This window comes from Heterocephalus glaber, unplaced genomic scaffold (assembly GCF_053883595.1).
Source record: "Heterocephalus glaber isolate CG9 unplaced genomic scaffold, H.glaber_assembly_v1.0 deba00001429, whole genome shotgun sequence".
NCBI lineage: Eukaryota > Metazoa > Chordata > Mammalia > Rodentia > Bathyergidae > Heterocephalus > Heterocephalus glaber.
In genome coordinates, this window is record NW_028258294.1 from 34,134,774 (window position 1) to 34,149,400 (window position 14,627).

At 41.3% G+C, this 14,627-nt stretch overlaps 1 protein-coding gene across 1 annotated transcript; it reads right to left on the reverse strand.

Annotated features, from left to right (window-relative positions):
• Positions 1-1,302: 1,302 nt before the first annotated feature.
• On the reverse strand, positions 1,303-13,751 carry Mpzl2 (myelin protein zero like 2). The gene is made up of 6 exons (XM_004856695.4): positions 12,956-13,751; positions 11,729-11,895; positions 11,221-11,431; positions 8,409-8,556; positions 5,493-5,568; positions 1,303-3,237 (listed from the first exon to the last, which is right to left on the reverse strand). Exons 1-5 carry the CDS (start codon positions 13,011-13,013, stop codon positions 5,505-5,507), a joined length of 648 nt encoding a protein of 215 aa, XP_004856752.1. The 5' UTR covers positions 13,014-13,751; the 3' UTR covers positions 1,303-3,237; positions 5,493-5,504.
• Between the last annotated feature and the right edge of the window lie 876 nt (positions 13,752-14,627).

Below are 14,627 nucleotides of genomic sequence, written 5' to 3' on the forward strand. Positions count from 1 at the left end.
AATAGTGCTTTAGTCCTTAGTCACCCTATTCTGGAATTGCCATATGGCTAATGAAAGCAGAGGGGAATAATGATATGCTTCAGCTTTGGGGAAAATTTAATTTCCCTTTTTTTTTTTTTTCTTGGTACCAGACATCAAACTCAGAACCTTGCGCTTGTGAGGCAGGCGCGGTGCCACTGAGCTACATTTCCAGCCCTTAATTTCCCATTTTTCAACTGCCATCCCCTTATTACACTTGAAAGCTCAACTGAGGGAGTAATAATGCAAGAGTACCAAATGGAATAGGCGATCCATTCTTTCAAGAGCCTCCAAACTAAGCAGTATTGTTATGCCCAATTTCCAGCTATCCAATTTCAAAGCAATGTGAAAATTCTATAGAAATCCATGTTTTTGTTTACCCAATAAAATCAATTGTTTTGTTTTGTTTTTTGTACTGAGAATTGAACCCAGGGCCTTTATAGGGATCTACATCAACCTTTTTTCATTTTTAATTTTGAGACAGTGTCTCATTAAGTCACCAAGTTGCCCAGGCTGGGCTTGAACTTGCAGTCCTGCAGCATCAGCCTGCCAGAGTATTGAGATTACAGGTGTGCACTACCACATCCAGCTAATTCTATCCATTATTGATTTCCAGCTTCTTTCTACTATGAAAACTTTCCAGTGAAGATAAAATATATACAAAGGGTAATCAAAAAAATAGTTGAATATTTAAATTAAGGAAAATTTACAATAAAAAACATTGCCATTAATCCCCCTCAAAATACTTCCCCTAGCTTCAAGCACACTTACCCATCATTCTTGCCAGACCTCCACTGCCTTGCTGTGCAGTGAAGGGAAGGAATCTTCCATGCAGAGCTATTTTCTGAAGCAATTCTGGAAGTCATCTTTCATGAATGTCTTTATGACATGTGATCAAAAATACACTGAATACTGCTCCCACATGCCATCCAATGCACAAGCAGGCTCACAAAAACATTTCAGTGTCATCATCTTCTTCACTAGATCTGGCATCATATAACACCTGTCTCTTCCTCAAAGTCAAAATGACCATAAAAGGTGAATGTTTTGAATTAATTCAGGACATTGAGGCAGCCAGGACAGTGCAACTAAAGACATTCATAAAAGACGACCGCCAAGAACAATGGGCTATATTGGGAGCAAGGGGGTGAATTTTGAAAGGGCTATAGCAGTGTATCTTTTACTGTAATAACTTTTTAATCTAAACATTCACTGTATTTTTAGATCATACCTCATACAACTGTTTTCTGTTAACCTGGTATGTAAAATTTTCACACAAGCATAGAAATTGTATAATTTATAATTCTTTATTACTAAAGACTTATTTACATAGTGTTTAAGGTATAATAAAAAATAAATTACAATACAAAAGTGCTCTTCAGGAAGGAGATACTAAACAAGGCCATATTACCCCTTGAGTATTTAGCCAAGACACGAGCTATAAGATTGCTGGAAAAAGTTTTTAACTACTTTGTTTCACTTATGGAGCATCATCAAGACATCTGAAGAAATATCCAGTTGTTGTATTTTCAAGAGTTTGTTTTTGGGGGTTTTTTTTGGTATCAGGGATCGAACTCAGGACCTTGAGCTTGTGGGGCGGGCAGCAGAACCACTGAGCTAAATCCCCGGCCCTTTAAGAGTTAAATTACAAAGAAAAATATAAAATGTTATTTAGAGGTAATAGATTTCAAATCTAATTTCTAGTTTCAAAACTGAGTATTGAGAGTTTACCTTTTGAGGCAGTGTAAAAGGCAGAATGAGATAAGTATAGAATGAATTTCAGAATTGAGGTTCACATGTAAATTATACCAATTTTAAAGAAATAATATTGAGAAAAATATCAAGATCCAGCATCTTTAAATATAACCTGTGAAAATTTCAATTTGTTTAAAAAAAAAGTATCAGCAGCTTAATCAGTGAAAACTGAAAATATCAGGCTATAAAGATTTATCTTTGGGCCAGGGATTTAGCTCAGTGGTTCTGCTGCCTGCCTCACAAGCGCAAGGTCCCGAGTTCGATCCCTGATACCAAAAAAGATTTATCTTTGACCTAAACTTGTAGGTGTTTTTTATCCTTTGAACAAATGTGTAAGTTTGTAAAGATATGGATAACTAGACACTTTTGTAAAAGCTCTCTTCTTTCCACAGCTCACTTACAAAGTGTACCTACCAATATAAGGGGGAATAGTTTCAGTTAGTTGAAGTAGTTTTGGTATTTCTTTGCTCTGTACCGAATTCTCTGTCCCTTAAGCAAGTGAATTACAATCAATAAACAGAGAAAATATTTAAATAAGCTCATCCAGTTCTGAACTTTGTATAATACTGTACAAAATTATCATCATTTAGAGTTGGTCTTCTTCACCAGCCCTAAATTTTTAAAGTTGCGGTATACTATCTCAGAACCCTTCCATTAAACTGCTTACTGATTCCAGTCTGCAAACGAGCATAGATTTTGCTCTGTTGTTAAAGATAATTGAATAGAAGGGCAGGGCAGAAAGCTAAACAGTCACAGCTCATGAAAGACCTACACTGTTAATTATTTTCCCAATAAAGTAAAAAGATGACACATGATACATCCTGAGGTGGCATTTGCCAATACAGTAGTGTCTATGTAACCTTTTGCACTTACTGAATGATTTGGACTTGCGCTATTTTAAATCTTACATTAACTGACAAAAACAAAAAATCTCATCAAAGGCGTGTCCCATACTTGAGGAGAACCATAAAAATCACACTTAACAGTTTGTCCTTGGAATTTCCTGTTAATTAAAAAATGGCTGAGAGGTTTAGCTCCCCTTTAATGGAAATGTGAGAAGGAAAGAAAACATTAACTTTAGCAGCAAGGGTGATGCTCTCAAGATACTAATGTGTGAAAGGAAATGTCATGACAAATTGGCCTTTATCCCTTTTGTTGCCAGTATGTGTTTCTACAAGTCATACCCCATAAGGGGGTGTTGTAAGGGAAAAAATGTAGCTTCTTAGTTTATACAAGCTAATGTGGATTTGAAAAGTATTTGTACTCTGAAATTAAATAAAAGCTTAACAATGAGACTGTGTGTGAGTCTGCTGGCATCTGCTCAAGAGCTCTGTGCTGCCTGCAGAGAGATGTTATTTATCTCGGTGGTATGTTCTGCAGAACTTGTCAGAAGACAGGTCACAACTGGAAACACCGAAGAGAAATTTCCATGAACTTCAGGAAATCTTGGAAATCTTCAGCTTCCTAAAATACAAAACAAAAATTTTAAGTTGATAATATATTTGGGAAAAATACATTAGAGTAACTTACAGTGTAAATTACATACATGATCTACTCTCCATTTCCTTTTTTTTGGTATCAGAGATCAAACCTTGTACTTGCAAGGCAGGCAGCAGCACCACTGAGCTAAATCCCCAACCCTACTCTCCATTTCTGAAGGAAAATATTTTTATTCTCTCCTAATTTAATTTTAATAAAAGAAGGTTCCTGAGCCTTATTACAGGGTTCTCAGAGTAAGTGTCATTTATGCATAGCCTCTAAGTGCCCTGCATGAACACCAGGCTGATCACAGCATGCTCACACTCATACATTCTTCATTGTGTGTGCGTGTGTGTGTGTGTGTGTGTGATACCAGGGATTAAACTCATGACCTTGCACTTGCCAGTCAGGCACAGAGCCACTGAGCTACATCCCCAGCCCACATTCATACATTCTTTCCCTTCTCCATCCCCCTCCCTTATAAACAAAATCAGATGTGTAGAAAAGTGGAGAAGATAGTGAGGGAATTCATCCATCACCTAATTTTAAAGTATTTTTTGTATTATTTTCTTCTGGGGGAACTAGACTTTTTAAAGCAAATTACTGAGACTCTTACATACTCTAGTATGTTTTTGGGGTGGGGAGTACCAGGGATTGAACCCAGGGCTTTCATGCTGAACTACATCCCCAGTCTCTTTTTAATTTTGAGATAGGGTCTTATAAGTTGACCAGGCTGGGCTCAAATTTGAAATCGTTCTGCCTCAGTCTACCCCAGTGCCAAAATTATAAGCCTGCACCACCATGCCTGGCTCTACTATGCATTTTTAAAAATAGGGACATTTCCCTACATAACCACAATAACATTATTACACTTAATAGAAACTAACAATAATTACCTAATGTTGTTCATGTTCAATATTTTCATAGTCAAGACCTCACTTGTTTAAGACTTCTCATTTTTTTTACATTTAGTTTGTTCAAACTTGTATTCATCCAGTCAGAGATCACACATTGCACTTGATTTTTAGTCTCTTAAATTTCTTTTACTCTAAAATAGGCCACAGTCCCCATCCTTATTCTCCATGACCCTGACTCGTTAGAGAATCTGCTAGATTTTTTTTTTTGCTTGATTTTAAAAAGACAATAATCTTTGGTAAGAATCCCCTTATACAAGTTTAGTTTTCTGTTTTTACAATATAATCACTTTTCTTCATGTTCTGATTTATCATACTTGAGATCTGTCACTGGAATGTCAGCCTATAAAAATGTGACTTCACATTAATAATAGTCTATAAAACTTTCCTCTCATTTAAGAGAGCCAAACAGAGTTTTACAAGATAAAGTTATTAATGTCAAGAATATTATGTTAGGAGTGTAAAATTCAGCTTGCATGTCGATTTACAACCTCTAGAAATTAACTGTGGACCTACTTCAGAGAATAGGAGAATTCCTAGCATAGGAAGTCATCCTATCTTTAAGCCTGACAAACCTGAAAACTGAACAAAATTACACACTACTAAAACTAAATTCATAGCCCAATAACTAAGTGAGAGGAGGAACTGAAGTCAATTCCAAATAGAATAAAAGATCTGATAGATGGGCATTGTGGCACAAGCCTGTAACCCTAGCACACAGGAGGCTGAGGCAGGAGAATTGCCGCAAATTTGAGGCCAGCCTGGACTACATAGCAAGACCCTGTCTCAAAAAACCAAAAATAAAGAGATCTAACAAATGTCAGGCATGTTAATTGTATCACTCTCTTAATGTTTTGACTGGTTTACAATTTTTTAATCATTAATTTTTTTCGGGCCCAGGATTTAGCTCAGTGGTTTCACCACCTGCTGCACAAGCACAAGGACCCAAGTTCGATCCCCAGTACCAAAAAAGAAAATCATTAATTTTTTCGTTAAAAAAAGACATTGGCATGGGAACGTAGTTCAGCACTAGAGCATTTGCCTAGCATGCACAAGGTCCTGGGTTAGATTCCCAGTACCACCAATCAATCAATCAATAATAAATAAATAATTTCATTTTTAACAGCAATCGAGTCTAGCACAAAATACACTCAAAGAAGAAGCTTTTTGGGGACCAACAGAAGACTTATCTCCCTGACCCAAGCCTGAAATTTCTTATAGGAAATACCTAATGACACATAAAATAATCAGGGAGACCCACTTCAGAAATGGGCCAGGCAGATCAGAAAGTTGAGGAAAGAGATCAACCCTGCTTGTGAACCTTACCATCTAGGGATATTAGTCTGTGTCTTCTAAAGAAGCAGAGATCGTTTTTTCTTGGTTGAGCCTTTCTTCTTCATGACTGTACCAAAGAAACAGAAACCAAATGTCAGGTGAACAAGGCAAGAAGCAAAGGAGGTAAATCCATCCTAGAGACATGTCGAGTAAAGTATCTTCTCCCCCAAGTTTTAGGAAGAATTACTTTTACCTGGGAGTAGATCCAGGGTTACAGAGAGTTAACCCATTACTGCCACCTGATAATACACCTCCACAGGACACTGGGTATCTGAACTGAGGGACTACAACTTGGGCTCCAATTTGAGAACTCCAGAAGTTTAAAGCATACACCATACTTTATCACTAGTATCCTAGCTCTGATTTCTACTCCTGTTCAAAAAAGAAAAGTTTTATGTTGGCCTAGAAGTTATCTTTACCAATTATATTTCTATTCAAATCAGACCCTCAGACTCAAGAGGTGGGTTTCTTAGGCTCTTTGAAAAATCAATTATATTCATTTCAGTAAATATTTACTGAGGGTTAAAAATAGTGTTGGAACAACTATACATACACATACAAAAGAATGAATCAGAATTCCTGCATCAACTATATATACAAATTAGCTCAAAATGGATCAAAGAGCTAAAACTATAAAACTCTTAGGAAAAAATATAGGTATAAATCTTCATGATGTTGAATTAAGCAGTGGTTTCTTAGATATAACTCAAAAGCACTAGCAATAAAAGAAATAGATAAATTGGACTTCCATCAAAATTTAAAACCTTTGTGCCTTAAAGGATATTATCAAGAAAGTGAAAAGAGGCCAGGGATTTAGCTCAGTGGTTCTGGGGCCCGCCTCACAAGCGCAGGGTCTTGAGTTTGATCCCTGGCACCAAAAAAAAAAAAAAGTGAAAAGACAACCCACAAAGTGGCAGAAAATAATTGCAAGTCATATATCTGATAAGGACTAGTATCCAAAACATAAAGAACTCTTAGAACTAAATAATAAAAAGACAAATAACCAATCCAGTTTTAAGGTGGACAGACTAATCAAACAGATTTATCTCCAGATAGATATACAAAAGGCCATTAAACAGTTGGAAAGATACAAATCCAAATCTAGTGAAATACTTCTTCATGTCCACTAGATGGCCATAATCAAAAAGACAAGTGGTGAGGATGTGGAAAAAGATTCTTTGTGTATTGCTGATAAAATGAAGGGGCTGGGATTTAGCTAAGTGGCACCATCCTTGCTTGCCTTGTAAGGGCAAGGTTCTGAGTTTGATACCCAGTACCACAAAAATAAAAAGTAAAATGAAGCTTTTGAGGAAACAGACTGGCAGCTCCTCCAAAAATTAAACAGAGCTACCATATAACTCAGTAATTACAATAACTTCTAGGAGAATTGAAAACATATGTCTATACAGAAATTTGTAGATGAATGTTCATAGCCACATTAGTCTTAATGGCCAAAAAGTATTGAAAAAACCTAAATGCCCATTACTTGATGAATGGATAAACAATATAGAGTAAACCCACAGTGGAATATTATACAAACATAAAAAGGAATGCAGTACTAATATATACAACACTGAACTTTGACATTATACTAATGAAAGAAGCTAGATGTAAAAAGCCACATATTGTATTAACTCCATTTATAGGAAATGTCCAGCATACGCAAACTCTCACAGACAGAAAGTGGATGGGTAGGTGTCAGGACTAATGGAAGAGGAGACAGGGAGTAATGGCTAAAGGAAGAGGTGGGTGTTAAAATGCTTCTGCAAATCTCGTGAATAGTAAAAGGGTGAGTTGTATGGTACATAAAGTTTATCTCCGTTTAAAGATTCATTTATTGAGCACCTATGGGGCCCGGGGATTTAGCTCAGTGGTTCTGGCACCTGCCTCACAAGGGCAAGTTCCCAAGTTCGATCCCTGGTACCAAAAAAATAAAAATATTGAGCACCTATGATCAGCAAAACAGACTCTAATGCACTGATTCATTGTGATCCTGCTGACTGCCTAGCCAACTGGGTGTGGTGGCACACACCTGTAGTCCCAGCACTCTGAGAAGCTGAGGTGGAAGGATTGCCACAAGTTTGAGGCCAGCCTAGGCTACATAGCAAGACTCAAAGAGTCAAAGAAAGTTTCAAAGAAACTTGAAACTCAAGTCTCAAAGAAACAAAACAAGTTCCAGCCCAGCTTAGCAGCTCAGCAACTTAGCAAGACCCTGGCTCAAAATTTAAAAATTAAATGGCCTGGAGATGGGGGTGTATCTCAGTGCAAAGGCCCTTGAGTCAATCCCTAGTAACGGGGTGGAGGAGGTGTGCATCACTAAAAGTAAGGTGTAGGGGTGTAGCTCAGTGTTAGAGTGCTTACCTAGCATGTGCAAGGCCCTGGGTCAGTCCCGCTGCCAAAAGGAAAAGGAGGAGGCTATAAAGTAAGGGATATTTTAGCTAGTCGAGGCAGCACCTGCCTGTAATCGCTACTTGGGAGGCTGAGTAGGAGGAGCACAAGTTCAAGGACAGCCTGGGCAACTTAGTGAGACCCTGTCTCAACATAAAATAAAATAGGCTGGAGATGTAGCTCACTCAGTAGTAGAGTACTTGCCTTACATGCCTTAGTACTTAAAAAAATAATAATCAGGGATATCTTAGAAAAGCTTTACATAGCCGATTTTTATAACATCAAATCCCACATAGTTAAGAAATCCTATGATGAAATCTTCTGTAAAATTAAGAAACCTTTTGTAAAGCTTTCACACCCTAATTCATTTATTTATGCAGTGAATCACAATTCTTTTACATAGGATTTACTCAAAGGGAAGAACATGTGTTCAACAATTCTTTAGCCCCATTGCAACATACCAAGAGTCACCATAAGAAAGTATTAGGAAGAGCCTTTCCCATAACTGCCCAGCCTTACGGTTTTATCTCCACCACTCTGTGAGCTCTTTCAGCCCATCGCTTTTTCCGGAAATGCTGGAAGAGGACTACCAGGATTACAATGATGACCATCAACCCACAGGCAGAGCCAATGGCCAGAGCTAGGAAGTAGATCTCAGAGAACTGTACTGTAAAGAAAAAAAGATCAAGTGATCAAGTTGGGATTGTAAAAAGACAAAGAAATATAGTGAAACCTAAAGCCATAATAGGCATACATTTTGTTAGTAAATAGAATCCTTTCTCTTACTTCTGTGTGTAAAATACATTACTTTGTAAACCCCAGTAGCAGCAGGAAAGCCACACAGACTATGTTAGTGATTCTAACAGGAGTAGAAACACAGTTGCACTTGAGAACTTTGAAATGAAGTATCGAATTAGAAACAGTAGGGTGGTGACCCAGCAATCTGTGTTTTAACCTGTCCTGTAGGTGATTATGATGCCTACTAAAGTTTTGAGAACCACTGACTCAGGTGAACGGCCCAGTGTGGTGATGTTATGCTCACCTAATCAAACCTAGTGCCCAGCTCATTTCTCCTGACTGTATCTCACCTCTGTCGCTCATTCAGTTATTTATTCAGATGCCCAGCCACTGTGGCAGTAATGAAAAACAAAAAAATGACACTACTTTCAAGAAGCTCTTGCCCCCTGGGAAGATAGTTAAATAAATCAATAACTAATCTACTGGATAAATGGCAAAGGAGGGAACCCAGAGGGAAGCCTCCATACCAGACTAGACCCCATGAAACTTGGTTCTCCTGTCCTTTAACTTGATTTCTGACTTAAACTTCAATAACCCCTCAGAGCCAGGAATGACCTTAGAGAATGTGTAGCCCAGGAGTTTCCAACCTGGAGTCCCTCAAGAATGATGGAGAGAAGGGAGGGAGGTTTGACCCACAAGCCCACAAAATTCATGTTTTGTTGTATGTGTTTCCATTTTTTTGTGGGAAAAAGAGCTATGGCTTTAATTACACTGCCAGAGTAGTGATTTTGATTTTTTTAAGAGACAATAAAAGGAGGGGTTTTTAATTCAATGATATAGCTGGATAAGTAAATTTGTTTATAACCTTTTTGTTTTTCTAAGATAGGGTCTCACTATGTAGTCCAGACTGGCCTTGAACTCTCAGCGATCTTCCTGCCTCAGCATCCCAAATGCTGGAATTATAGGCATGCACCACCATGCCCAGCGTTTACAACCATTCTTGGGAAATAACATTTTGTTTTTTAAAAATATGACTAACTTCTTTACAAACAGCAGACACATACCTCAACTATGATGGCCCTAATTTTTGGTGGACACTGTACATGACTGGGCAGAAACAGGTAAGCTCACACTGGTAGATTAACTATCAATTGTTCAGTCAAAACTCCGTTTGTGGCCTCCACTTTTTTTTTTCCACTTCTTGATAGATTTCTGTTCCTACTTCGTCTTCTACCATCTTGTCAACTTCCTGAGTGACTCCCCTGTCAACTCTGTCTACCTTGGCATGTTTAAAACCCATTGATTTCTTGACTAACTGAAGAAACTGAGATCTGAAGGCATTATATTACTTCTTTCAGTGACTTTTGAGTGACTTCTCCAAGTCACTCAGCTCTCTGTTGGGAGGGCCTTGAGGGATGGTTTTAAACTGTATTAAGAATGAAAAGAGGAGGGCTGGGGATTTAGCTCAGTAGTTCCACCACCTCCCTCGAAAGCAGCAAGGGCCCTAGTTTAATCCCCAGTACCAAAGAAAAAAAAAGAATGAAAAGAGGAAATCATACTACTTTGTACACTGCTTATACATTTGGACTAGTAGTAATACTGTGTTGGTTAAGAGCTCATACCAGAGAAAGCTAAGTTAAAATGCCAGCTCTACTATTTACTAGCTGTGTGATTTGGGGTAATTAACATTTTTGAGCTGCAGTTTCCCCCCCGGAGAGATAACAATCCATTTCCTGAGTTCTTATAAAAAATAATTCATGTAAACTGTTCCATACAGTGCCTACCCCTAATAATGGAAGCTGTTCTAATTTTCAGCATAGTTAGGAGTTTGGGAAATGTTCATTTGTCTGTCCTCACACATATAGTTGTGTAAGTGATAGCCATGACTTAAACCCAGATATGCAACTTGAAAGTATTGTGGTTTTTGTTCTTTGTTCCCTAGAACCATTTTCTAGGTTGTCCATTACAGAGGGGCAGGCACTAAAAATACACTAGTTTGGAGCACAATTTTAGAGTCAAAGGTTAATTGGGTTTGAGTCCAAAGTTACTCCACTTACCAACTACATGACTGTGAGCAAGTGACTTAACCTCTGTGAGCATGATAAACTGATGAGGTACCTAAAGAATAACGTGTGTCATGTAAAGTGCCTGACATGTGGGAAGTACTCGGTTCACGTTAGCTACCGTGACTGCTATCTGCCTCCTTGGGTGGTGTGAGGATTAGAGAAGACAGATGTGACAAGCATTTGGAAGTGCCTGGCGCAGAGCAGGTACTCAATAAGTATCTTGAATAAATAAGAGAATGAACGGACTTATTGTTAGCCTTTTATCAGAGTTGCTTCCTCTCCCTTTCACCATCTCAAAGCCATTTTTTAACAGATTCCCTGGGTCCCTTTGCTTTGCTTTCTGTTTCTTTCCACAACTAGACAAAGCCTTTCTCTTTTTACCCAAGGACTCTTCAGTCTCCCTCTGAAGTTCTCAGCTCCGAAGCACTAGGCCCTTTCTCTACCCTTTGAATCATCACAAGTTTGCCCCTCTCTTTTCTACCACCTCTCACCCTTCCCAAACCCAACCCCCCACCCCCATGACCTACCAGTTTGCACAACGCTGAGCCGGATCGCCCCTATCAGCCCATCCACATCAGGTGGGTTTTTCACCTGACAGGTGTATGTTCCATTGTCGTCAAACTGCAGCTTCCACAGGATAATAGAGACGTCGTACCGGTCAAGATTCCCGTCCCAGACCACCCGGTCTTTGAACCTCCCACTCATGGGTTTGAAGGGATCCACATGGTAGTAGAATACCTATAGAGGAGAAATGGCAAAAGGCTTTCTCATCGGGTACCTGGGCAAGGAGGCAGGATGGTGGGAGCAGAAGAGAAACAACAGCAGACCTAACTATCCAGTTTGTAACTTTTTCGTATCTCTTGCTTGCCCTTCACTACTAGCCTCTCATTCCATCAGTCCCTGTCCCAGAAATGATTTCCCAACTTAACCCTGTTATTGATGCTTAAAGAAAATACAAGAAGGGGAAAGAGAAATGGATGGGCTTAATATGTTCCTAGCCAAGGGTCCCCCAAAAAATGACAATGATCTACTTACAAATTGTTCAGGGCCCCCATCTCGAGGACGGAAATTCCAAGTCACTGTTAGCGCATCATGCACGGGGACAAAGCTGGAAAAAGTGCATTTTAGCCGAACGTCTGTCCCATTAACAGCTTCCAGCGCCCCGGAGGTGTAAATTTCCACAGCTGCTATGGGCCAAAGAGCTGCAATGAGGGGAAGCAGAACAGTTACCAGGTGCAGTGTAGAGAGAACCGCTGACACTTTCTAAGTAATGCCTGCGAGGGCACAGGGCAGAGCCGACGTGCAGCTCTCTCTCACTTCACCCAGGCCGCACTCCTCCCTCATGCGCTAATTTTTTTCTTTTTTTTTTTTACGGGACGGGGATTGAACCCAGGACCTTGTGCTTACGAGGCAGACCCAGCACCACTGAGTTAAATCCCGGGCCGTGCTTCTTGACACCCCCCACCCCCACCCCGCATCTCACATGGTGACTGTCAGTACCACACAGCGAACCTTCCTCCTGCTCTTACTTTCTCCAGCTCCTTACAGTGCCGACTTCAAAAATGCAGGAACAAACTCCAAAATCGTCAAATTAAATTGAGAGCAGAAACCCAGAATTAAAGCAAATCATAGCACTGATGAAACAGTAAGTGTTAAGATGAAGCATTACATATTATGTGTAGAATGATCTCCTAGCAGGTTGGTGTTCCAGAAAGGGTCCTTGTTATGTATATTTCGTGCTGTACCTGGTCTTGCGCAGATATTGGGTTAATCAGTTCCTACAGTTTGTGCTTGCCTGCACCTCTGAAACCTCTATACCACGTGGGATGTTTTACATATTTACATTTGGAATGTGTGTGTGCTGGGACAGTTTCAAAACCACAGTGGGTCTCTCTCTAATAATCTCAGCTTTCCCAGTGCTGGGGAGGAGAGTCCCAGGCAAGACCCACACACAGGAACCCAAGCGCCAAGTCCTGCTGAGCAGTGGGGACTGAGAGCGGCCGCACTAAAACGGTGTGTAACCTGAGATCAGAAAGCCCTCTCCGTGCCCCAATCACAGCCAAACCCACCTAAACCTGTTTGTCCACAGCAGTTCCCCCCAAACAACCCAGTAGCTGCAGTTTCAGTAAGGTCCAGACTGAAGTAAACTGCAACGGGGTCTCAGGCTCCCACACAAGACTCTAGCTACTTGGACAATCAGCTATCAGCTATCAGCTATCTCGGTTAGAGTAGGCGACGAAGGAGCAGCCTGCCAGCTCTTACCTGTTAGCTGTAAGCAGAGGAGCAGCAGCACCGCGCGCGGAGGGCTCTGGCCATGCATGAGGGAAGCCCAGCCCTGGTCCCGGAGACCAGACCGGGCAGGCGCAGGGCTCCAGCACCCTGCCAAGGCCAGTGCGAGGCGCCGCGCCTTGTTTTCCCGAGAGCAGAGCCTGTGTCTTCACCTAAGGGAGCCGCAGCGCCCAAGCGAGGCAGGTGAGGCGGCCGTGACTCATCCCGCCCAGCCAGCCCGGCTCAGTGCAGGAATGAAAGGTGGGGCCTCCCCGCCTCTCTCCGCCCGGCCCTCCGGAGCACGTCTGCACAAAGGTTCCAAACGCCCCAGTCCTCTCTTTACTTTACAATTGTCCAACAGAGCCCTGGCCTCTGGATGCCCTCGGGAGCAGGAGGTGGTGCCAGCCCGAAAAGTCCCAGGCTGCTTTGGGTTTGGCCCACACACACCCTTTTAAAACTGTGTCCGAGCCACATTGGCCACCGGCGGGTTCCCGACAGCCCTCCAAACCGAGCGTCCAGTTTCTGAGGACCCTCGGGTCGGAGTCGTCCTGCTGATAACCCTGAATTTTAGCCAAATTGCTAGGAGGATTTCTGCACGTTTTCTAGCCTGTCGCTTTCCCTGAGACCTCGCTGAAATAAACGGCCAAACCAAAGCCCCGCGCTCGATGATCCATTCCCTTTTGAAGGATTTACAGAAGAATCCGCGCAGCACCTTCACTCACTTCCCCACCCTCTCGGCGCAGTTTGGGAAGCGCTTTCCTGCGTGTTTTCTTCTCCACAGCCCGGTGTAACCCCTTTTTTACCTGTGAGGACCTGGAGAGCCCAGAGGAGGTAAATGATTTGCCCAAGCTTGCACAGCCAATGGGTGGCAAAACGAACTTTTCTGACTGCTCTTTGGACAAATTAGCAGTTCATATAGCTAATCATGAAGACCCTGGAAAAAGGTTTTAATACCTGTTTTGTGCCTCAAATTTCATCAATTTTAGCTCAGCCATCTGTCAGAGAAGTCTGAAGCGTTGAAAAGGGCTTCCCTGTATGGAAAGAGGCACAGATTAATGAGGTAGTCGTGGGAGGGAAACAAAGGCTGTACATGTGGTTAGGAAGTAGGCTGGACCCGGTAGGAGCCTGCTCAGAATGCCGTTGCCCTGATCGATCCCCAGATTAGCAGTCTATGGACTCCTAGTTATTCATAAAATCTCCTAGCTGAGCCCTAGAATAGAGAAGAGAGAGCAAGAGTAGGCTGAGCAAAAAAACATTAGACTGGGTGAGTGGCCCAGTAGTAGAGTGCTTGCCTCAAATGATCAAGGACTTCGGTTCCACCCAACGCTGCAAAAGTGAGGAAGAAAGAAAAGGAAAACATCATAAAAAGAGAAGAAATCGGGTGTGGTGGTACATGTCTGTAATCCCAGCACTTTGGGAGGCTGAGGCAGGAGGATCATAATTCCAGCCCAGCCTGGGCAATTTAGCAAGACCTTATCTCAAAATTTAAAAATAAGAAGCCAGGGCCAGGGATTTAGCTCAGTGGTTTCGCCGCTTGCTGTCCAAGCACAAGGACCCGAGTTCAATCCCCAGTACAAAAAAAAAAAAAATAAGAGGCCAAGCTGTAGCTCAGTGGCTCCCACCCTGCCTGGGAAGGGCAAGGTCCTGTGTTCAATCCCCAGTACCA